Source organism: Myxine glutinosa, chromosome 1, assembly GCF_964187855.1.
Source record: "Myxine glutinosa chromosome 1, kmMyxGlut1.1, whole genome shotgun sequence".
In the NCBI taxonomy this organism is placed as follows: Eukaryota; Metazoa; Chordata; class Myxini; order Myxiniformes; family Myxinidae; genus Myxine; species Myxine glutinosa.
In genome coordinates, this window is record NC_136261.1 from 268,495,968 (window position 1) to 268,521,625 (window position 25,658).

The 25,658-nt window shown below is 43.2% G+C and overlaps 2 protein-coding genes across 2 annotated transcripts in view; one reads left to right on the top strand and one right to left on the bottom strand.

Moving 5' to 3' along the window:
• The window catches only part of LOC137439711 (corticotropin-releasing factor receptor 2-like), a 318,876-nt gene that overhangs the window by 114,726 nt on the left and 178,492 nt on the right, over positions 1-25,658 (bottom strand). The gene's annotated exons all lie outside the window — the stretch shown is intronic.
• LOC144894294 (uncharacterized) lies at positions 9,833-11,445 on the top strand. Its single transcript, XM_078786773.1, has 2 exons — positions 9,833-10,252; positions 10,391-11,445. Exons 1-2 carry the CDS (start codon positions 9,884-9,886, stop codon positions 11,237-11,239), a joined length of 1,218 nt encoding a protein of 405 aa, XP_078642899.1. The 5' UTR covers positions 9,833-9,883; the 3' UTR covers positions 11,240-11,445.

A 25,658-nucleotide genomic window follows, 5' to 3' on the forward strand; every position in this document is an offset into this window, starting at 1 on the left:
CGTATTCCAACCTCACGTGGTTTGTGCGAGGCTTGTTTCCTCGGTTCCAGGGCAGCATGAGTACTTAGGTACGAGCGAGAATTTGGTCCCGAAACCCTATTTTGCGCTGTCCGGAAGGGACGTAATAGGTCTCGGTTCACGCCAGGTCAGTAAAGACAAGGGGATTAATCCCCCTTTGATAAGGGGAGAAGGCCGGCAACAGAACCGCAACAATTGGTTGTCAGGAGTGGGGATTTGGAACCTGGGACAAAACTTGTTCGACAAAATTTTAGACACCAAATTTGCATATTAACCGCAACAATTGGTGTCAGGAGTTTGGGATAGGACCTGAAGTGCGCTTAACGCACTCCAAATTCTGAGCGACCGAAATTTAGTTTTTAAAACCAAAATTAAATTTGTGCCATGGCTAGCCAAAGTGGTCGAATGCCGGTGGGGGTAGAAAATGAAAAATTAATGACCCAGGACCGAGAGGGACAGTTGGTAGTGTCAGGGAATAAATATTCATATTGACAATATTGCTAGAATATATCTCAATGTAATCTTGTTTAAAGTGGAATATGTTTTACTTTACAAAGTAAAAGGAATATGTTTTACTTTACGAATGAGCAAAGAGCATAGAACTAGAGTTAACAGGTGGTCGGGAGAGTTAATTTCAGACAAAATGTGTAACGCTCTTGGACCGCCATCTGTTTATCAAAATAGCCTATGTTCAGTTCACTGCACACAGGCTGCAAATTCTCCCTGAGCAGGTCAGAGCATTTGACCTCTTGAACAGAAATAAGTACTAGCTGGCCAAGCGAGAGCCAAATAAGGTTTTTGGATAAGGGAACCAGAGACACCCTGCATGCTCCGCAACATCAAAGGAGTTTGGGGCTTTAAACCAAGAGAAAGTTGCGATTGGGAAGCAGAGAGAACTGGGAGAGTGACGGAGAAGCAGTGGACTGGGAGAGTCGCTGAACAACTTGAAGACCAGTTGACCTGATCAACCAACTGGAGACTGGTCAACAACTGAACGAGGTTCAACAAAAGACCTACAGAAGGAGCTACAGCCACGACCGACAGAACAACGTCATTAATATCTAATTAGTACATTTAGTAGAATACAGCAAAACTCTCAAAAGTGAATAAAACGTTGATTTTGCTAAAACGAGTTTCTGAAGTTTCTGAAGTAGAACAGCAGTCAATTTATTATTCTACAAATTGGTGGTCCGTAAGGGAGTCAACTCCACAGAACAAGGTAAGCTTTTGTTTGTTATCTGTGTAGTCTGATGTTACTCTGCGCAAAATTGTCCAGTGTTTGAGTTTTGTGTATTTTTGTTGATATGTGGAAGGTGGAAAAAGCCACGAGGCACACCTCCTCGAGGGAGGACCGCTTGGTCCCTTCGGGGTCTTAAAGGTGTGAAAAGATTTCAGAAGTCATGACGATTAAATTAAAAAAAAAATAATAATAATAATAATAATTTTTTTTTGTTTTTTTTCTGTAATTTGAATTTTTTTTCGGTACATTCTACGACTGCAAAGAGCCACTAACGAATCCCGGGACGTTAGCGAAAAGGGTGCTGCATTCGTCCAGTCATGAAAATATTTTGTGTATGAATATGCTTTTTGTGTATTCATTTGATTTCATACGTGATTCCAGTTCAATGGTCTGCGTCACATATCTGCCCGTTCCTTTTGTATGATGATTCAAATATTGTTGGGTTCCTACGGTTGAGACTTATATAATATTTTTTCCTGTGGTGAGCCTCTTCTTTGATGTGGTCACGAGGGACGAGTCGATATGCTCTCGCACAAGTTGAACAGCGATTTTTTTTAAACGATTATCTGAGGATTTTTAAATAACTAGCGATTTTTGTACAAAAACTGCATTTCATACAGTATACAGTGCTAAGGAAAAATCGGCTGGATTCGATTTTCAAACATGAATTCCCAGTGCTACAAAAGTGAGTTTAGCATTGTCATAAAAGTTAATCCGACACGTGCTAGTCTGCACGAGTCGATGGACGGTCTAAGAATAGGCATTCTTTTCCACTTCCAGCCGGGCACGTTGTAAAATGCGTGCAGGCAGGTTGCCCATGGCAACGCTTGGTGTTGCGTCTTGATCCCTGTCCACTTCTTACATATGGGATCAGAAACGATTTTTTAAAATGTAACCTCTTTCACCTTCTCCTGCCCTACACCCCCCAGCCAAACACATTTGGGAGACAATTGTAATTACATATGTAAGTTACAGATGAGTATTGGGGAGGTCATACAGGAATTTATTGAAATAAGATACTATGCCTGGTGGCAAGGCAATTAACTGGACCCAAACACAGAATTGTACCTGTTTGATGAAACAAAACTTTGATCTGTATATATATGGGTGAATTTACAGGTAAATGGATTTGGTGACCCTTTCAAGTGGTGACGTCCTTTCCCCCCCCCCCCCCCTTCCATTTCCTGTCCCCTCTACCCCAATCCTAAACCCCATCCTGCCATCATCCTCTCCACCAAGTCAGGTTATATTACAGATTGTGAGGCATGTATAGAAGTGTGTTGTTGAATAGGATTGTTGATTGTATGGGATTGGATGGGATTGTGGATCCCATATCCCATTCGATCCCATATTGATTTAGCATATCACCTCATTATGTGGTCTTGCTGTGGGTATGTATGTGTGGGTATGCATGTGTTTTTGCACCCCTCTCCCCCCCCCTCCTCAAACCATGGCCCAATACTGCTAAAATAATTTGTGAAATGGTACGACACAGTTTACATCGTTAGATAATACACAGATGAGTGTATGGCTTGCACAGACGTTCGAGAGGGACAATAGTATCCACCATGAAATCTCTCACAGCCTTGTAAGGGAGAATAAGTGCAGCCAATAATACACAGTTATTTTTAGAAAAATACAATGAGTGTCGTATTTCGCATAGTATTAATACCCCTAAGGGAGCCCCGCCCCACCCCCCCAGCCTCATCCCTCCCTTGGCATTCTGCCACTTCTCCTCCTCCCTTCCCCACCCTTCATCATTAATGATCAGTGGTCTTGTTCATTCTCAAAGTTTGTTGAAATGACTGATTATGGTATGACTCTGATTATGGTAATGCATTACAAATTACAATTTACAATTTTTTTACAATTATAATTTATAATTGCCAATTTACAATAATGGTAAATTTACATTTACAATTTATAATTACAATGATTTACAATGAAAATGGTTTTACAATCATGAAAATTGCTATGATTGTCAGGCATGTCATCATGTCATCATGTCAGGCATGTCATCATTGGGTTTTGATGTCAATCGATTGCATGGGCTTTAAGGATAGCTTTACAGCCCTGCAGGATAAATGCAGTATTACAGGTCACAAAGTTTGTTGGAAGGTTGCACTTTCAGTGTGATTGGATTACATGGGTCAATATTATGAATTAATTGCCATTCATTGGTACGGCATTTCAGGAATCTTACAACATTTTAATTATCAAGCACTTTGGGTACCCAATGAACTGGTTCATATCTGTCTGATCAATTGGGTTGATTGTCTCACAAATGAAGGGTTGAATTGCCTTCAGTGGTTAGTAAACTTGCATTTGTGACCAGACAGGATTGAAAGATATGTCAGATATGATCCAGAGGCAGAACGGTTATTTGTCAATTGATGGAAGGTATGGGTCGAAAGTGACGTCCATGATCAAATACCTCCGCCAGTGGACGGAACTGTTTTGGCAACATTGGGAAAAGGCTTAGGTATAGAGTTATCAGACTGATAAATGTGACTTTTGATATTATCATTTATGATATTTTATTATGTATTATTATAAGAATTTTATTGATTAATATTGATAAATTGATTGAAATTGCATAATTGAATTGAATATGGTCGACCTTGGGTTTGTTTGGGTTTGTTGTTTATTTTTGTGGGTATATATTTTTGTGTATTTTGTATATATTTTCACGACAAATTCCAGTTAACATCCTGCAAAATTTGCTCGTTTTTCTGGCCGAGTCGAAATTGCGTTGAGTTCCTATGGCATGCGCCATTAAAAGCGCCGTGTAATGGTTGAGCTCCCTTTATTTCGTTTTGGTCACGTGAATGAACAGACAAAATGACGAATGCTGCGGCTGGAGCAGTAGAAGCGATTTTTCTTTCAATTGTTTAATGATTAGTCGATATTGTTATGACTTATTGTCAATAGGTATACTAAGTGGTCAGGAGGTAGCCTTTTGCTATGTACAGTTTATTTTATTGTTGATTATACCACATAGCTGTGGTGATAAAGGAAATGTTTGTTTTTCAAATAGATGATTATGATATGACCATGGTTATAAAATCATGATGCTTATTATGAATGATATCATAGGGTTCCAATGCAGAATGATTGCACGAACTTGGAAAAGAACTTTCAAGCCCTATGGGATAAATTGGGTATTACAAGCGATGGAGTTTCAAAATTTTGCATGATTGAAGGAATTTGACAGTCCCATTTCAGGTCTTTTACGAAAATTATATTGCCAAGAGATTTGGGTACTATTAAAAGAAAAATGATGAGATATTTTTCCCAAAGAACTTTAATATCTGCCATCCATTTTGGCGATCTCACGAATGAAGGATGAGTTGCCTTTAGTGGTTCAAAGGAAATTTGTGGAGACCAGGCAAAATGGAAAAATAGGTCAGATATGACCCTAGGACAGAACAGTGATTCGTCAATTGACATGAGGTATGAACCAGAGGTGACGACCGATGAGCTTCGATCTCAGTCAATAGATGGACCTGTCCTGACATCATTGGGGAAAGGGCTTTTGCAAGGAGTCATCCAAAATGATTAATTTGATTTATTGATGAATATTGATAAATTAATTGAAATTGAATAATTGAATTGAACTGAATAAATTTAATTGAATAAATTTAACTGAATAAATTGAACTGAATAAATTGAATTGAATATATTGATTGTTTGATTGATAAAAATTGCGGTCTCAAGAAAGAAGCTTTGAGACATTTGCGAAACATCAATGTGCAGACAACCTTGGATGATGAACGAGGTGGTGAGTCTAGTAGTTATTTGTTATATTATATGTGGTTATTTTTGTTTGACCCCCCCTCAACAGGACTTACTGATCCAGACTCATCTGCAACACTGATCAGTGAGATTGGGGTGTGGGAAAAGCCACAGGTAGTACCTGTACCTGTACCTGCCGAAAGACCAGAACAGAGGGCAGCGATTGGTTCTAGTCAACAGAGGACAGGTGAAAGAAGTGACCCATTTGAGGTAACTACCCAAGAGGGTGCAATTGGGGCACAGGAACCAACTCAAAGTGGGCAAACGATGCAACCAGCTGCTATACCTTTATCATGCTCTCCATTTCACCATACAAGGAGTAAAAGTCGTGTGATAAATGCCAATCAATCTAACGATCAATGTGATTGGCTAATGAATGATCAAAAGTTGACTCTCTCACAAGGAGGGTTTGAGCAATGTGGTGTTATGAATTTTCCTCAGCGGCAATTTCCAGGGGCAAATCAGCAACACCCAGATCTGATGTATAGACCAAGGCAGGTACATCAATTGAAGGCATTGCAGAGTAGTATGCCATCAATCAAAACAGATCCACTTCAATTTGCGGAAGAACTGTGGTTAATTGTGGAAACTCAGTTGCCCACTGTAAGAGACATGGAAATACTTTTGAAGTGGTTAATTCCTAATACCACCACTTTGAGGAACTTAATGCGTGAGGCCAACTGGGTAAATACGGGAGATGGACAGGTAGACATGCCCACGGAGGCTAGAACGGCACAGATCAATAAATTGATAGAGGCCATACAAAAATTGCCACCACTGATGGATTGGAACAAAGTGGTTACATGCAAGCAGAAAACAGGCGAAGATGCTAGCGATTATTTGGACAGATTGCGAGATGTTTTCCGACTATATTCAGGAATAGACCGGGCACAAATTGAAAATGCCTTAAAACCCCTTTTTATTAATGGTCTGTTGCCCAAATTGAAGAATGAAGTGGAAAGACAGTGTATTGCTTGGGAAGGCAAGCCAATTCAAGAAATATTGAATTACGCCTTGCATCATCAGTGGATTCAAGCCAGGAATAGTGCTGTAAATGCCGAGAAATTGATGCAACTACAGACTCAAGCCCTGATGACTACGAATCAACGCAATAGGTTTTCTGGGCAACAACGCAACAATGCAGTAGGAGATAACCAGAGGTTGCGGTGGCAACTCAGGGATCTGGAGAGGCAGCCCAGCGATACAAGTGAACAGGTGGACAAACCAGCCAATGACAGACATCGATGTTTTAATTGTGGAAATATTGGACACTGGAAACGACGTTGTCCATATTCAAATAGGAAGACTAGTTCATAGGACGAACCAAGATCAAGGGTACCAGTGCTTACTGGTACCTCAGATAACGATTAGGCCTTCATTGCTGCAGATCCCAAATGATGACAGGCCTCAACAGATTAAATCATCAGACCAACATCCAACATGAATAATTGTTCATGCTTCTTGTCTCAAAAAATTTTCGGAGCAAGAATGAATTTTACTTTTGCTTATTAGCGAATTAATAATTAATTGATTAAATGCCAAAATTGGATTTTTTTTGGAACATGATTTAAAAGATCCAGAATTAGAGTTCATTCTGGAAGCCTCATATTTGCCAATTATAAATGTCGTTTTAGGGAGTATTTTGGGCGAAACAATTTTTTTACAACAAAACAATTACCAAAGTGTGGAACATTGCTTTGCAAAATTTTTTGGAAACCAAGTGACGAGCGTCACATGATCAGCAGGTGGGCATTTTGGACTATTCTTTTGCATGCTGATAGGTCAGTGGTCGACTGACATGTAAATAGAGGTGTTGTAAAATTTGGCTAAATTATTGTGGGACCAAAAAGGGTAATTTCAATGTGACATTATAGGGGTTTTCTAAAAATAAACTTTTTGTCTATTTGTGTATTAGCGTTTCTAAAATTAAAGGATAAATTTTGCGAAATTGAAATGAAATTGACACCCATCTTGATCTGTTAATGATGGTTCAAATGCAAACAAATATACATAATGCTTGGGTTTGTGTATGTTTGTGTGTCAATGTTTTTTTTGTTTTGTGTGTCAATCTTACAAGAATATCCAGAAAATTCGTAAAATAAAATAGGAATATAATTTGATTATGTACATTATCTCTTTTGTCAAGGGAGATGAAATATACAGATTTGATGTGCTAGGTTATGAGCAGCCATTAATTAATAGTAAAATTGTGAGTAATTTTGGGATTCCATTTTTGATAGAATTTATATGACAATAACAGCTATTTATGGATAGGAGCTTCATAAACAAAATGAGTACAACATTAGTCAAATTTGGAAGTGGTCTTACTAGTCTAGTAGGAAGACTAGGTCCCCCTGCACCCCCCGGAGATATACTTCTAATCAGTGTTTCTAGATTGGAAAAAATGTGTAGAAAATGACTAGCTATGGCCCCAAGCTGAAAAAATGTCCCACATACCATTTGTATGCAAATTACTGCTGCCATTATCAAAAAAACGATTTTTGACATATCTCAGCCAATATTGCAGATAATTGAAAAATGAAGGTGTCTAGACCCATGTTTTGAAGGGCATAGATCATGATAGAACTATTCATAACATGATTACATGTGTCTATGGTATACTAGTATGCATATTAATGCTGTAATTACAAAATAATCAGTTTTACAAATGATAAGGATACGTTAATACTGCAGATAACTTAACATGGTACATAAGGGGTCTAAACCCAGGTATTTTCAAGGTTAAATGTCAACAAGATGCTCCTGAGTCTTGCATAGGGGCGGGACATTGGCAGTAACATTGGTACCACTCAACTTTTCTTCCCACCATTGACTTTGTATTGCGAGAGATTTTCACTTGCTTATTTAAAGGTTTCTCACCCAGCCCACGTAAAATCTACCAACTCCTGCTGTTAACTCCCAAACATATTTTTTTATGTTATCCAATCACAGTGCAGAAATGACAGACTAGAGATCCAAATTAGTGCTGCTATAGCTGCCATTTTACATTTCCATCCATGTAACATGCGCGCTCGCGCGCTCGTATCAATTGGTAATGTCGCGCGCTCGTATCAATTGGTAACGTTGATGTTATTGAATACCTCAGTTGAAAGTTCAGTCTTCCATTCCATCTGTGTGTTGTTCTTGGTATTCATCCTCCAATCTAGCCAGGTAAGATGCTAACTATAATGTTACTCACACTCTTGACTTCAGTTTCTGCATGAAATCATAAACAGGCAGAATAACAGCTGAGCCAGCTAGCACCATGTTAGCTAACGTTAAAGCTAGCCTCATCTATGTACAGTATGTTCCTAATGTCGGTGTAACTTAAACTTTTGTTAATGCCAAACATGAGACATATCTGTTGACTTCTGTATATGAATTGAACCAGAAAGAGGCACGACAGCTGAGCTAGCTACAGTAACTTAGCACAATGTTTCATTGGCCTAGATAGCTAACGTTAGTGTGGAAGAATTTAGATGTTTTAGCTATTAGCACTTTTGATGCCACTAAACATGGTTTAGTCAGCTAAAAAGTACCCTAGTGTAGAACATGACTCAGAACCTCTGTTACCTCACTGAAAACTCAGAGCCTCCTTTCACAGGCACTTTTAACATCATTCGTGATTTCTTATTTGTCATTTAACAGTGATGGTAGACATCGACAGCAAGCATGCCCAAAAGAAAACGGAGTGTAGAACCTGCAGCCCAAAGCTCTCCTCCTACATGCATCCTTCATGTACCATCCATGTCTGATCATGGGGATTTCACGCCCCTCCGTAAAATTAAAGGATCTGCTTCAGAAAAACTGCAACTGCTTCAAAAGATCCGGGATAGACGTCTCAACCAACCGCATGACTCCCCATGTCGTATGCAATCAGTATGTGATCAGATCCCGGCAACTCTTCCTGATGACCTAGAAAGAGTAGGATATCACAGCAAGTGTTATAAGCACTTTGTCCGCCACTTTCATCGTCTGGGAGATGATACAGAACCAGGGCCATCAACCTCATCATGGCATCACTCTCCTCGTAAACCAGGAGGTTCTGCTGAACCCATCTTCCCGCCAGAGTGTATATTTTGTGAGAAAGTTGAGACCAAAGATGCTCATCGCAATACTGAGAGGCCTACAACCTTCCCATCCTTTAAAAACAAAGAAAATGCATGGGAGCAAATCGAAACACGGGCTGAGAAAATGGGTCTCTATCGACTCCATCGAAAGGTGAAAAACAAAGACCTCTTTGCATGTGAGGCCAAACACCATCCGTCATGTTTTAAAGCTTTCCGCACAGCATTCTACAACTATGAGCGTGCGATTCACAGAGCCGAAGCACCAAAGGAGCAGGCTTGCATGTCAGCCGCCCATGAAAAGGCATTCAACTCAGTACTGGAACACATTCAAACCCAGGTCATCCAGCAGAATAAAGTTCTACAGCTTTCTTCCTTGCGCTTGCTCTATGTCGAGGAACTGAAACTGAATGGATATGAGAACTCAAATTATCGGTCAGAGAAACTACTGAAACGCCTACAGAATGACCCAATCAAGGAGCATATCCACTTCACGAAGGTTGATCATGACAAATGTGATGTCATTTCTTTCTGGCTTGTGCACAGCTCAAACATAACAGTTTCCAATGCTCTCGCACGAGCATTCACACTCGGAAGCACAAACAAGAACCAAAATGTTGCCCTCCAACTTCGCCAGGGTCTTGGGACACCAGATGGGTTCTTCTGCAAAACCAACAAAGCCTCCATTCTGCACTACCTTTTAGAGGACACCACACCACAAGATCTGCAATACCCCAAGGATGCCCTGTTCATCCAGGATGGAATGGCGCTGCTGCATACCCTTGCCAACCTTCCCCCAACATGTGGTGAGATATGCTTGCAGGTGCTTGATCAGATGGTGGCCAAGCAGCACTTTCTGTTCTCCACTGACAGTTACCATCCTGAGTCAATCAAAGCGCAGGAAAGGCTGAGGCGGGGCAGCTCAGAGAAGATCATTCTGGCTGGACCAGCAACCAGGAAGCCATATGACTTCAAAATGTTCCTTGCAAATGACGACAACAAAAAGCAGATGTGCCAGCTTCTTCTGAAAGTGTGGAGTGGACAAGAGGCAGCTACCAGGCTGGAGAGAACAGAGATGGCTGTGCTGATCGTGGAGGGGAAGGCCCACCAACTTGCCTCAACGAATGGCAAGGTAAAATTGAAAGCCCTTCGTGAATGGCGATTCAATTTGTAATTTTTCCTGAAAAAAAGGTGATTACCTGTGATGTTTGTCTAGATCTGAAACTGGCAGTGACTGGTGATTGAAATGCGGTGCCTTTTTGTGTTTCAGGTCGAGGTACGTGAACTCCCCACGATCTACAGCAACCAGGAAGAGACTGATACCAGGGTGGTTCTGTACCTCCATCATGCTGCTACCATCGGATACAAGAACGCTGTAGTCAGAACACCGGACACAGACATCCTCCTGATCCTGCTCCACCATGCCCACAACATCAAGCTGACGGTGTACCTGGATACAGGGTCAGGGAAGCATCGCCAACTTGTCAACGTCTCTGAGCTGGCAGAATCCCTGGGAGAGGACTACTGTGCCACTCTCCTGGGGTACTATGTGTTCAGCGGAGAAGACTGCACCAGTGCCTTCAAAGGGAAGGGAAAAGTCGGGCCCTTGAAAAAGCTGGAGAAGAATCCCAGGTTTCACAGGGCATTCGGTGAACTGGGTGACAACTGGGATGCCAACCCTGAGGTGGAGAGGCAGTTAGAAAAATTCACCTGTGTGATGTACGGCCAGAGTCGCGAGTCATCAGTGGACATTGTCCGTGCCAAGCTGCTACGAAAAATGGTGGGAGAGGACAAGACCCTCACATCCAAGTCCAAGGTTGATCTGGCTCGCCTTCCTCCATGCCAGTCTGCCCTGAAGCCGCACATCCAGCGTGTGAACCACCGCGTAGCATTGTACAAAAGAGCCGATCAACCTATCATCGAAAAGCCAAAACCTTATGAGGAGCAAGGATGGATAAGGACTGATGAAGGACTGTTGAAACCAATGTGGTCCAGTGGTCCCATCCTACCAACCTCACTGGTGGATCTTCTGAACACAGGAGAGCACGAAGAGGAGGAGGAAGAGGAAGGAGAAGAAGAGTTTGACTCTGACGATTTCGATGAAAATGATGATGACTGACTCAGTGTAGAATCACTAATGCTAATGATGTTTATCTAAAACAAGCAAGAGAAGAGTGGTCACATTGAGTGCTAGGACTATTTTGACAGTTGTAATATTTAGAAAAATAAAACTTTGTGTTAACGTCTGTGTAGACGGACCTTAATATGAGTCTATTATTTCGTAAAACTGTGATTATTTTGTAAATAAAGCACTAATTAGCATAATAGTATACCATAGACACATGTAATCATGTTATGAATAGTTCTATCATGATCTATGCCCTTCAAAACATGGGTCTAGACACCTTCATTTTTCAATTATCTGCAATATTGGCTGAGATATGTCAAAAATCGTTTTTTTGATAATGGCAGCAGTAATTTGCATAAAAATGGTATGTGGGACATTTTTTCAGCTTGGGGCCATAGCTAGTCATTTTCTACACATTTTTTCCAATCTAGAAACACTGATTAGAAGTATATCTCCGGGGGGTGCAGGGGGACCTAGTCTTCCTACTAGACTATACACTGACTTTCCAGAGTACTCTGCTCATGGATTTTTACATACTAGGGCATTGCCCGTACTATATCTATATCTAAAATTATATCCCCCCCCTCTATTTACATGAAATGGTTTGGTCCAAAGCGAACGGCTTGCGAGTACGGTGACAATCCCCCCCCCTCTATTTACATGCAATGGTTTGGTCCAAAGCGAACGGCTTCCGGAGTTTGGTAAAGAAATCGCCATCGCGTGCACAAACGCGCAGGAAAGCGAATGAATCGCAAATTCGGTTTTATTAGTTTTAAAACATAGTTTAACGCCAACATAGTTTGCAAACGTGAAATAAATGAATACGCTCTCAAATGTGCCATCCGAGGCAGAGTGTGTCCTCCACGTTCGGCACACGCGATCGTTCGCTGCTCTCTGATTGGTTGAATCGTTTTTTGGACATAGCTCGGTAAGTAATTGTCCGATTAATATGAAACCTTGAAAAGGCACATCCTCGGGTCCCCAGCAATATACCTGGCAAGTTAAAAGTATATCGGACCCGTGGTTGTCGAGAAACAGCGGTCACAGACAAACAGACGTACAGACGTACAAACGTACAAACGTACAGACAGAGATTACTGGAATTATAGATAGATATAAACTTGACCTTTATCAGCATATAAATTGTGCTGTATGTATGGATGTGTCTTAGGCATAGATGATATGGGCAAATAGTAAAGAAAATTTTGTTGAATTGAACTATTGTGAGTTTTACAACGAAATGCATTGTGAATCTTAAAACCAAGGGGCAGACGTGAACGCGCTGTTATGTTTTTTTTACACTCAGAACACGATGTTACGTGTACCTGCAACATATTTTGTTAATCTGCCACATCTATATTGGCATACTGGTGTTAGTAGTACTAGGGCATGCCCGTACTATATATAAGCTAGGACGTGCCCGTACGTGGGTGCCCGTTCCTTGCCAAAAAAAAAAAAAAAAAAAATTTGTGTAGGGGTGTGTGTGTGTAAACATCCTAGGGCGTGCCCGTACGTGGGTGCAAAAAAACATGCGTGCAAACAACAACAACAAAAAAAAACTTTGAAACCATGTGGCAGTAACGACCACAGAACCCCCCCCCCCCTCTATTTACATGAATGGTTTGGTCCATTCGCAACGACCACAGAACCCCCCCCTCTATTTACATGCAATGGTTTGGTCCAAAGCGAACGGCTTGCAGTGTTTGGTAAAGAAATCGCCATAGCTCGGTAACTACTTCTCCGATTAATATGAAACCTTGAAAAGGCACATCCTCGGGTCCCCAGCAATATACCTGGCAAGTTTCAAGTATATCGGACCGGTAGTTGTCGAGAAACAGCGGTCACAGACAAACATACACACATACACACATACACACATACACACATACACACAGAGATTAATGGAATTATAGATAGATTCACTAAGTTGCATAGAAATGGAGGAACAACTTTTAAGGGAGTATACAACCACTTATTTGGATATTTTCTACAACAGTAGGGGTTTCAATAAGTGGTAGCTGTACACATGGGATTTATCAAATTAAGTTATGCAGTTTAAACAAAGTTACTGGTAAACAGAATGGAAATGGATAGTAAATAAATTCTTCAATGCTGGGTAAATTTAATGAGATATTACAAAGACTTATAAGAGCTACTGTTCTTCCTTATAGCAGTGGGAAAAGAGAGAATTAGAACCAAATGAATCTATAAATGAATGTGATAAGGATAATATCGTCAATTTGTGTTAATTATTTGATTGTGGGTAAAGAAATTACTTTATCGTAATGGATTGATAACAGCAGCCTGCAATGTCCTGAGAGTGTGCATCCATGTAATTAGAAATCCCAGATTTGTTTTCATAAACACCATTTTGGTAGAGGTCTTATGTCGACGAGCACTTACTTGGTAGATAAAAAGGTACTGCATGTTGGCAGCCACTTTTGCGGCCATTTAGGCCAAACACATTGAGAGAAAATTGTCGTTCAATACATAATTTACACATGGCTATTTGTAAAAGGGAAGTTGTTGCGATGGGAAACATTTCTGAAGGTTTATTAAAGTGTTATAATATGACATGTGTCAAGGCAAACTATTGGATGGGAAAATTAGATCTGGTTATAGAATGAATTTGCTGACCCTTTGAAGTTAATTCTTCAAATCATTGTTTTACTAGTATTTTGAGTTCAACTTGGAAATAGTTTGGTCGAGCTTTGTTAAAACCTATGGTTGTGGTATTTTGGAACGAATTCACAGATCATAGGAAGTTGATAACAATATAAATAAATATGGACCCCGGGAGATAGGGGCATCAGGATAAGGCAAATAATCAGATTTATGTTATATATTAAGGGATTTTTCTTTAGTCACATTTTAAGAAGTTTGTTAGTTTGGTATATAATGTTGAATGTCATTGACATATAATTATGTTATAGGTATGAACATATACAAGGAGTAGCAGCTGAGATACTCCAATATTTGTTTATTCGATTAGTGGTTATATTGGCAATAGTTTTAGTAGTGGCTTGCTTGAAAACCTTAGTGATGGTGGGTTCGAATAAGATAACAAACAACACTATGATAGTGCAAGCAGCCACAAAAGAGGAAATAAACAAAGCAACAAATGAGGAAATGAATGTGGAACCACAAAAGAGGAAGACTTCTATGGCGACATGAATACTGAGATTCAACGATTGAATCAAGTAATGTTGAAAATGAATACAGTAGAGTTAAAATAAGGGCATAACAAACATGTTGTTAACTATGTCCGTTTTACAAGATCGATGAACTCATATCACCACAAGTTACGCTGTTAAAGAAAAACAAAAAGCGGGGAGGACTATGCTAATAATACATTATGCATAGTTTGCTTGTTTGCAAGATTTGTTGGGAATTAGATACTCCTGTTTGTGATTTCAATCATATATACTCATTATTAATGCATTTATTTTCTTTGAAGTTGGGTTACAATACCTGCATGAGTTTAATTTTTGAATTATGTGGGCCTGAAAGCAATTGTGGATGCTATTCTTAGTTTAATAGTGAAAAACACATGTCTGATTTGAATATTATTCATGTAAAGTTGTTATAAAATATAGTGATTTCATGTTACAATGTACCCCATCTGATTCAATCTGTGTGGAGAGCAGATATAAATGTGGCTGAGTAAAGGGAAGACCAGATCACATCCCAAATGGAGTGATAACGACATCTGGGAAGAAGTTTAAAAAGGAAAATTTGTGAAAATGAAGTTAATCCTGGCATACACCCTCTTTCTCAAAGAATGATGAAGAAATACTCCTTTGTAAGATGGATGTTTACCTTCACCAAGGGAAAATTATGTGACCATTTGTCTGGGTCACACTGCAACATATGGAAAAGGGCGATCACTTACTTGTGTTTAAATACCTCGAACATTCATCACATCAGCAATTGCAGGACGACGACATTTTACCTGCAACGTCTACGGGATACGGTGACGTGTGTCATTACTTCACCAACTTCCGGGGAGCCAGCATGGAGCTGCAAGCGAACGTCTGCGCCTTTTCCTTCACAACAGCTGTGCACGATTCTGCTGTGTGCTCCTGGTATGGACCATGGACAACTGAGTACCATGGTCCCAACATCATCATTGCGGATGCATCCGGCATCCCTGCTCCACATCTTGTTGACAAATCAACATCACATCAATACTTGCTCCATGCTCACGATGAGTGAGGAGGCAAGTCGACTACAACTGGATGGAGGCCTTGTTCAAATCTACTATGGCTCACAGCAAGAGTGGCAAGGATGCTGCATGGAGAGCGGGGTCAGTCTATGACTCTGCCCAGCTATCAGAACAGCAGAAAATTCTACGCAAATAGTGAAGATGTGATGAAAACAACAGGAGAAAAATGTTTTATGCTGAAATTTCAAACACAAGTGATCCGCCCCTTTTTTTCAAACAAAGAAAGTCAATATTTGATTAAAGGCAAACATTTTGCCAAATGTTGCAGATGCTTTATTATTTTAATGATGAACTGAAATTATTGCGTTTTGGTGAAGGTGAAATGTTTTGTGATCTTTATGCAAATGAGTTGAATTGAATTATCAACATAGAAAGAGTCAATGGACAAGGAAATGTATTGTGATCAAAATTCTTCCAGAATGACGGTGTATGCCTTAGGAAATTGAATTACCAGATTAGTGGTTTGAATATTTAATGTGGTAATGTTTAGATTAATGGGTAATATAAACATAAAAGAAAAAAACTGGGGATTGTCAGGTAATAAATATTCATATTGACAATATTGCTAGAATATATCTCAATGTAATCTTGTTTAAAGTGGAATATGTTTTAATTTACAAAGTAAAAGGAATATGTTTTACTTTACGAATGAGCAAAGAGCATAGAACTAGAGTTAACAGGTGGTCGGGAGAGTTAATTTCAGACAAAATGTGTAACGCTCTTGGACCGCCATCTGTTTATCAAAATAGCCTATGTTCAGTTCACTGCACACAGGCTGCAAATTCTCCCTGAGCAGGTCAGAGCATTTGACCTCTTGAACAGAAATAAGTACTAGCTGGCCAAGCGAGAGCCAAATAAGGTTTTTGGATAAGGGAACCAGAGACACCCTGCATGCTCCGCAACATCAAAGGAGTTTGGGGCTTTAAAACCAAGAGAAAGTTGCGATTGGGAAGCAGAGAGAACTGGGAGAGTGACGGAGAAGCAGTGGACTGGGAGAGTCGCTGAACAACTTGAAGACCAGTTGACCTGATCAACCAACTGGAGACTGGTCAACAACTGAACGAGGTTCAACAAAAGACCTACAGAAGGAGCTACAGCCACGACCGACAGAACAACGTCATTAATATCTAATTAGTACATTTAGTAGAATACAGCAAAACTCTCAAAAGTGAATAAAACGTTGATTTTGCTAAAACGAGTTTCTGAAGTTTCTGAAGTAGAACAGCAGTCAATTTATTATTCTACAGTAGTAATGGAAGCTGAAAAGGGTGCGGCAGCTGGGAAAGAAAATGGCGGCCTCCCGTACATGACGGCGATAGCAGGGCCCGCAGTGCCAATGGACTGGGGCCTTTTTATGGTGCATTTCAGTCTATCCATGGAGGGTGACAGTAAGGGATTGGATGCAATGATGGCTACCCGGGGGATCGACAAGGAAAAAATGAGGAACGAAGCAAGGTACAACCCGGATGGATTTCAAGAGCAAATAAACACCATGATGAAAAGAATAGAGGAGGACATGAGGCGCAAGTCGAGCGGGAAGGTCGCAGTGGTACGCAACGGGGTGAAGCGGTGGTACGCAACGGGGTGAAGCGATGTAAGGAACGCGGGGAGAGCGAGCTTGGGCAGAGCGCAGCCAAATTGACGGGGCCTATAGAGATCGTGACACGGGATGTAGGAAAACCGGCGATCATCAAATTGGATAAAGAAATATCGGGAGCGCCGACGGTCGAGGTAGAAAAAGAAATAATTCAAATTGAAGGAACAATTGGGGCCGAAGAGACGGCAGAGTTAGAAATTGAATCGCCAGAAAAAGAAATGGAATGCACTCAAAGCCTGGATTTGCATTGTGATGTCGTGCTTCCAAACAAAAATGAAAGTTTGCAGGTGCTGCTGGCGGAGAAAAGAATCCTTAAGGTGAGCAGGAGTGTGTATGGCGGGAAAGGATTTTTGGCACGCTTGGGGTATAGATGGAGCCCGGGCGCTCGTGGAAGGTCCGTGGTGCGATGTGTGAGGGTGAATGGCGCGCATGTGAGAAAAAGGTGTGCGCCAGAGCGCAAGTGTGTAACAGGAGTGTGTGTTACAGAGTGCGAGGGAGAATGCACACTGGAATGTATGTGGGAAGAGTGTGTCGGAGACGAGTGTGAAACAGAGTGTGCAATGGCCGAGGAGAGTGAGAGCGAATGCACATGGGAGCGTGTTCAAGAGAGTGTGCGAGAATGCACACCAGAGCGTGTTGTAGAGAATGTGCAGGAGTGCACACCAGAGCGCATGATTGGGTGTGCAACAGGAGAGTGCACACCCGTGTGAGGGTGTGCGATTGGGTGTGTACCAAGAGAGTGCACACCCGTGGATGTTACGGAGTACATAACGAAAGGGTGTACGTGAGGGTGTGCGATGGCCGATTGTGTTACGGAGTGTGTAACAGGGAAGTGTGCGGTAAAGGAGTGTGTGGAGGAAAAGTCTGTGATAACGGAATGCAGGGAGTGTATGGGAGGCGCTGGAGCGCCGCGTTTTGCAAGTGTGGAATGGGTCGAGAGGTGTGAGAACGCGGCCCGAGCATCGACGCAGACCGGGGTAGCGTTTAGCGCGATGTATAGCCAACGCGAGCCCTCGGTGCGTGGTGTGCTTTGTGTGCAGCGGGGATCGGCGGGGATCGTTGCCGCGGCGGTCTCGCAAGGAGCGCTGTGCATGATTCGTGCCGGGCCCCGCCCTGTATGGTCTGTGCCGCGCCTTGGCGGAAAAGGCGATCGGCACGGTTCGAGGGGGGGTAGGAGAGGTCGGAGCTTCGCCCCCTGGCGGTCGCGGTGTTCCGACCATGGGCGGTTGGGCCATCGTGCATGGAACCGCAAGGCTCCACGCAGGGATGGCACCTTGAACCTTGGCCCAAGCATGCCTCCTCCCCTGAATCGAAAATGCAGGAAGGACCCAACCAACAGGAGACCAACCACCCGCATGCATTGCTCAGATTTTCGAAGCCGAGCTGTGAAAATGTATTTCCGCACCGAGAGGCTCGAGTGGAGTGGACGGATAGCGATAGTGTTGGCGAATGGTACCCGGTGTGGGGGAGTGGTGCTTTCGCCATTCCTCACTTTTGGGGCACATGAGCAGTAGATTATGGGGGTGGCAGTGTAAACTAGCCGAGGGAGGGCTAGGTTAATTGCTAGGGATTTAGAAATGACAGTAGGGACAAGATTTAAGTAGTGACTTTTGTACAGGTAGAGGGGACGTAGTTAGCTTAGCTGGTTGTTAATGACGAAGGGTGTGCTTAGTGTAAGGGAAGACAGGGAAGCACGAGTTTTAGGGGAAAAGCCGCTGGTTAGATGATGTTGTGTGAATGAGAATCACTGTGTGTATTGAGCTTGAGCAAATGAGGAGTTGGTTGGGGATAACCAGAAGTGGTGTATTGAGGATGAATGGAGTGTGTTGAAGTGAATTGACTTGCATGGTGTGCAAGTGGGGAACAGGTGTGTGAGCACAAGAGGTGTGCAAGAGAACTTGGTGTGTGTGGGAATAAATGGTGTGGAATGCTTGGTGTGGAATAAAAGGTGTGGAATGCATGGTGCGAAGGAGTGAATGGGGGGAGATGGACCCCTTCACGAATACCCGGGGTGGGTAGTTTAAAGTCAGGTAGAGGGCCTAGGTAAATTGTTGGATATTGACACCTGTGGTGCGGGAAGTAGCCAGAAGTGCTTGGTTGGGTGCATGAGTCTATGAAATGGCTGGGCGTGTGGGCTTTGTTGGTGCGTATGGTTATTGGAGCACTCCGCCACTGGTAGTTTGTCGGCCAGGTGAGGCCGCAGGTAGGCTTTGGAAGCCAGTTAGAGTTATGAGTGGTGTTCAGTGGGGCCAGAGGATCCTAGGAAAGGACCCGGGTAGCCCAATGCCGAGGAGGGCATCAGGGGGTGAGAGAGCCAGGAGGGGCCTTCCCCAATTTAGATAGTCGCAAGGAGCAAGGTAAGCTTGTGTGGTGACTTCAGTGGCGGAGGTGTGCAGGTAGTTGGACCTGCTAGTGGAGCCACATGACCCAGCCCCGAAATTGTGCAAAGGCACAGTAAGAAAAATTGGGGAGTGAGACCCAAATTTGGAAGGCACCAGGTGGTCAATGGGAATCAGGTTTTTAGAACCGCATCGTTAAAGATGCCGATTGGCAGGGTATGACCCCGGGTAGTGTAAGTGAGTTAATGTCATCAGAGTAGTTAGGAAGAGAATTCCCTTCGTGCCATTCACATTCCTTCACCAAGGTGACAAAGCTCCGCACCAGCACCAAGTGAACGATTTGAGTGAGTAAGACGCATCTCGACGAGAAAGAGACAATGTGTTGTTCCATTCCTTCCTTCCAGGGAGGGATTGGACGACGAATTTGGTATAGAGGGGGATATGGGAGACAGGACGTAGTGACTAATTTGTAAATACAGGGAAGGGCAAGGGTAGTGTAAGCGACGTTGGGGGCATGGACAGTTAGGGACCAGTCTGCTCTGCTCGCTCCTCCGCGCCCCTCATGCTGCATTACCTTGTTTTGATGTGTACCTTTGCGCCCTTTCTGCTTTGCTGACTGTGCTTTGTCTCTCCTCCCCACCCATGGACCCACTTTGGAGAGGAGTTGTGCAGCAGCAGCGAACTGTGCAGCTGCACCTTGCTATATATGTGATGCTGCACCTTGCTACACCTGTGCGGCTGCACTTTGCTACATCTGTGCAGATGAACTGCGCAGCACTTTGCTGCCATATTCTTGGTTATAACTTTGCTGCACATGTACAGCACACTTGTTGCCAGACACTTTGCTGCACATCATCACATCACACATGGACCACACATTTTGAGGCCTTACACTTTGCTGAGCAGTACTTTGCTGCAAACTTACCTTGCATCTTCGGACCACGTATTTTGAGTGGCATCAATGTCACGCAGCGGACCACCTAAGGTTGGCCCTGCTTGGCCAGGAATTAATAAAACGAACACTGGGTTTTTGTACATTTTATTCTTGGTGTGCCAGGAAAGAAGAACTTTAAGTTTTTATTGCACACAGAAGATGCGACATGCAGGAAGACGCAAGATGCAGCAGCCCAGCAGCAAATGGTGAACTGTGCATTGATAAATGTGTTTTGTGTATTGGTGCATTGATGTGCTTTCTCTCCCCTCCAATCTTTCCACAAAGAACAGGTCCTGGGTTATAGAACTGTAAATAATTAGGTTTTGTGGTTGTAAATAAGATGCTACCCACTGGCTTTATGTGCAGTTTGAGAATTAAATCCGCAATTCGGTTAGTTGTGGGTGCAAGTCTGTTAGTTAGTTAGTAGGTGGGACATATTTAGTGTTGTAAAACTGTCACATACACGGGTTAGAGTAAATGTTAGGGGGAACCACATCTAAGTGTCACATAATTAAAAGCTAGTCCCAAGTCTTGCTCAAAACCGGTCGTTCCCACTTGGGTAGGTTCGACTCGGGGACGAGTCTGACGAGGGAGGGGGGCAGTGCTACGGTTTTGAGATGTGTACAGTGAGCTCAATAAAGGTTAAAGGTTTGCCCCCCATAGATAGTCACACAAGCAACATGTAGCCTCATTTGTAGTATAGTTTTGTCTTAGTATATGTGAGAGTAGGCCCTTTCCAATGTTAATCCTGCGTTGTGTAAAGACAGGAAAATGGGCCCTACTTGCCACCGATTTCCCAGCCACCCTAGCCTCGATCCAGTTTTTTAAGCATTGGTTGTTCATTAGTCGAGCTAACACGAGCTATGCCTAAAAAGGTGGGGCCGGCGCTGAGGTCGGGAGCGGCAGAGGCGATGACGGTAAGCATGAGCCGCCAATCAGGGCTCAGAGGTGGTGACGTCAGAGGGCGTGGTGAGAAGAGTCTGTTGAGTTCCAGAAGGCTCGTGGGGCAGGGCTATATAACCCGATGCGCAAAGCCCTCAACAGGACTGGCAGAGGAGAGAGAGAACGTGCAGGAAGAGGACTTGCATCACTCGCACTGTATGAACTTTACTATCGCCAAAGATACATGGGCGCAGCCAGGGCGTTTATAACAAACATGCGCGGTTCAGCCAAGCGAGTGAACGAAGCTGCGTAACTGCCCTTCGCCATAAAAGCCGTCCCGCCTTTGCCATAAAAGCCCTCCCTGCCGTTCGCCCCGATATATCGCCCTTGCTTGAGAGACGTGCGGCGTGGCCTTGTCTTCGTCGATCTTCATCTTCGCGGACGTGCTGGGGACCGTGGAGAGCCGGACGAGAACCACCCTTGGATGCGCTGGAGAACTCCTGCCCATCTGCAATCCCCATGTGAGTGTGTCAGACGGGCCCGTTGTCTTTGGGAATTAAGAATAGGCCTGTATAAAGATTTCCCTGTGTCTCTTCGTCCTGAACTGTATCTACGTGTGATACCCATTAAATCAATCTGTTCTTCCTTTCTTCTGAAATTCGATCGTTCCCGTGATTTCTCCATTGACTAAGCGTGGCACGAATAAGATCGCTTAAATCGGGTCCATTAATTATAACTGCGCGGATCATGTGTACGCAAACTGCTAGGCGTATTCCAACCTCACGTGGTTCGTGCGAGGCTTGTTTCCTCGCTACCAGGGCAGCGCGAGTACTTAGGTACGAGCGAGAATTTGGTCCCGAAACCCTATTTTAGGCTGTCTGGAAGGGACATAATTGGTCTCGGTTCGCGCCAGGTTAGTAAAGACAAGGGGATTAATCCCCCCTTGATAAGGGGAGAAGGCCGGCGACAGAACCGCAACAATATCAAATTTCCCCTTCCATTAAGATTAAAATTGATGATCTTAATCAAAGCTCAGGCCAATCAGATTAAAATGAATGATTTTTCAGATTAAAATTGATGATTTATATTAGAAGTTTTGACCTTGAGTTGACCTTGTCCTTTTGACCTAAAAAAAATAGTTGGTTTCCCAATTTAGTGACTCAATATGCAAATGCTGTTCAATTTTCAAGTGAATTGGGTGAAAAATGACAATTTTTGAAATTTGACATTAAGATGACCTTTGACCTCAAAATCAATAGGCTTCTTCATTATGACAAACTCTACAATCTGGTGAAGTTTCGTGAAGATCGGTTTTAAATTGTGACCTGTAGGCGATTGACAGACAAACAGACAGTGTAACGCACAAGACCAACCAATATACTTGAAAAATCTTCGATTTTGCAAGTACCAAATGGACCCCAATGCAATATCCTCTCCTCTGGCAAGGGTAACAAGATTTCCCTTGTTTTGTGTAGTGTATATCATGTTGGAGTCCGACAGGATGGCACAGGTGGAGCACACTTATCTTCGAGCTGTCCGAGCCTGAGTTTTATTTCTAACCCGACTATAAATTGTCGGATTGGTCCTTTTCAGGTGGAGGCCGGGCTACATTACAAGGGTGCACCCTATTTCGGATAGACGTTAAGCTGGGGATGCGCCATCCTGCACCATTGACTGCCAATGGATGTGAAGTCCAAACTTCTGCCATAACTTCTGCCATAACGGACGCAATTGTTGCGGATCTCAACGTCGGCCCCTTTTCCCCCTTAAGAAGGGGGGATTAATCCCCTTGTCTGTGACTGACCGACGTGAGTCCTGAAGCTGCCCAGCTCCCTCCAGAGAGGCAGGTGAGCAACCTCGTTTGAGACCACGGACAAGATGTTAATTTGCCGAGCGGATTAGCAGCCGCGGCTCGAACCATTAACAGAACTAGACCCGATTCTTAGTCGTTGGCCAAATCGTGCCACAGGTATTCAATGTGGAAAAGACAAGGACGAACGGACGAGGAAGAAGAAGAAGGCAAAAGTAGGAAATAACAGGATTTATTACTACTAATTATGTACAAATCAAAAGAAACCAAGGAGGAGGAAAGATACGAAAATAAAGACAGACGGAGTAAGAAGACACAGTGCAATACTACTTGTCTATACAAGCTTACTTAAATCCCAGGACAACATAAAGGACAGACGACAATCAGACTTACACGGGGGATGAAGCAGGAATGAATGGCAGGAGGTGGATGGCTGGACGGACGAGGAGGTGGGATCACTGGTGTGAAGGATGCGGGTCCGGTTGGTGCGATCGCGCGGCTCGAGGTGAGCAGCCGCCGACCCTCCTCAATCGTGTTCGCCCGGCGGTGTTGTTTCATAGCCGCGGCTGAATCCGCTGTCAAAGCTCAAAGCTGCGGTGGTCGAAACTGCGGTGGTCTCAAAGCTGCGGTGGTCTCAAAGCTGCGGTGGTTCAAAGCTGCGGTTGGTTCAGCTGCGGTGGACTCCTTCAGGTCAACTCTTACGCGCATCTCAGCTCCTCCTCAACTGGACTGAGGTGGGGGCTCCACGTGACGGGTTATATAACCACGCCCTAGAATCTTCTTGAACCTCCCCGAAGTTTCTTTCTTCCGCCCTCTCAGGCCAAACCCCTCATGCTTGGTTGGTTGATCGGGGGCTGGCTCACTCCTCCTTCTCATGACGAGGTGGAGACACGCCTTTCTTCTCCGAGCTGACCACGTGCGTAATGGCGGCAAATGCAGTTGGCAATGAAAGGGAATCTATCTTATTGCAATTCGGTGCAATGCAGTGTCAATTAATGGGAGACAGAGCCTTAAGCTAATACACATAATAAGGAAATAACTATTTAGAAGGGTATATGGTGGCCTACGTGCTTGTACATGGACTAGCTACGGTGCACTCATTTCAATTAACAGCCAATTAAAGGGGAAATGTACATAGGAAATTTTAATACTAAATTTACAAAGTGAAGGTTCTAAAAACCATAACACAGCACCCTCATTCCTCACGGCACCTCTCGGGCCGACAAAACTTTATCTTAGTGTGGCACGTAGGTGTAGTTCCCTCTACAATTAACCTGACCCTGAGTGTGACAGTTTTAAAACACAAATAAGTATGTCCCATGTGTGTGTACACACCAATACACACCATGCCAGCAGACAGGACCCGTGACCACATCACCCCCGTCCTTTACAAGCTTCACTGGCTCCCCATCCCCCAGAGATTCCAGTAAAAAAATCCTCCTCTTGACCTACAAAACCCTCCATAACCTGGCCCCATCCTACCTGGCTGACCTCCTCTCCAGACACACTCCCACCCGCAACCTCCGCTCGGCTGGTACTAACCTCCTGACCCCCCCCCTCCCCCCCATCCGGACCAAATTCAGATCCTGGGGGGACAGGGCCTTCTCCATCGCTGCTCCCACCCTCTGGAACTCACTACCTCACACCATCAGAGACTCCTCCTCACTCACCACATTCAAAACATCACTCAAGACCCACCTGTTCAACACTGCATTCAACATTTAACCCACAGCATTTAACCCCTGACTATCTCTTCTCCTTCTCCTTCCTTTTGCTTTGATTATTTACCTATTGATTTTTGTCTTTTTGCACTTGTTTTTTGTACTCTGTCAAAGCGTCTTTGGGCTTCTTTAAAAGCGCTATATAAAATAAATGTATTATTATTATTATTATTATAACTACCGATCCCTGGTGTTGGGCTAGCGACTAGGGTGCCGGCTTAGGATACCTAAGATCCTGGGTTCGTAATCCCGGTCGATCGCTGAATTAACGACCAGGGAAGGGTTGACTCAGCCTGTCATCCATCCGAGGTCGGCTAATTGAGTACCAGTTCACTGGTAATTCCCTGTTTGTCGTTAAAGGCGGCAAAAAGGGTTGGCGTCAGGAAGGGCATCCGGCCGTAAAACATTGCTTCAATAAGGGGACCAAAAAACAACAACAACCACGGTTCCCGAAAAAGGCCAACCCCCGCTTGCGGGGAAAAATGGCCTCGAAAGGTGTTTTTTTATTATTATAACTACCGCAGTGTATTCCATCCCATGACACTGCTTCAGCAGCGTGAACGCCCTTGATCGCTATAAAGTGCGTGCACAGTTAGTTAACATTGAATGTTAGAATAGCTTGTAACAAAATAAAATTAAAATCCAAAAATGAATAACTGATTAAACAACAAAGGTTGATCCTTAACCTTGAAATGTAATCAAATGACAATGGCATGATGGATAAAACAAGAGACTTTAAAAGAAAGTGTTTCGATGTCGAATTTATAGTTACACATGACTTTGATAAGTTTATCGAAACATATATGTGATAGCCTATGTAAATGTTCGGCCAATGCATTCTTACACAAGAATAATAATAGATGTAAGAAAGAAAATGTAAATGCAGGAATCAACAATTCTCC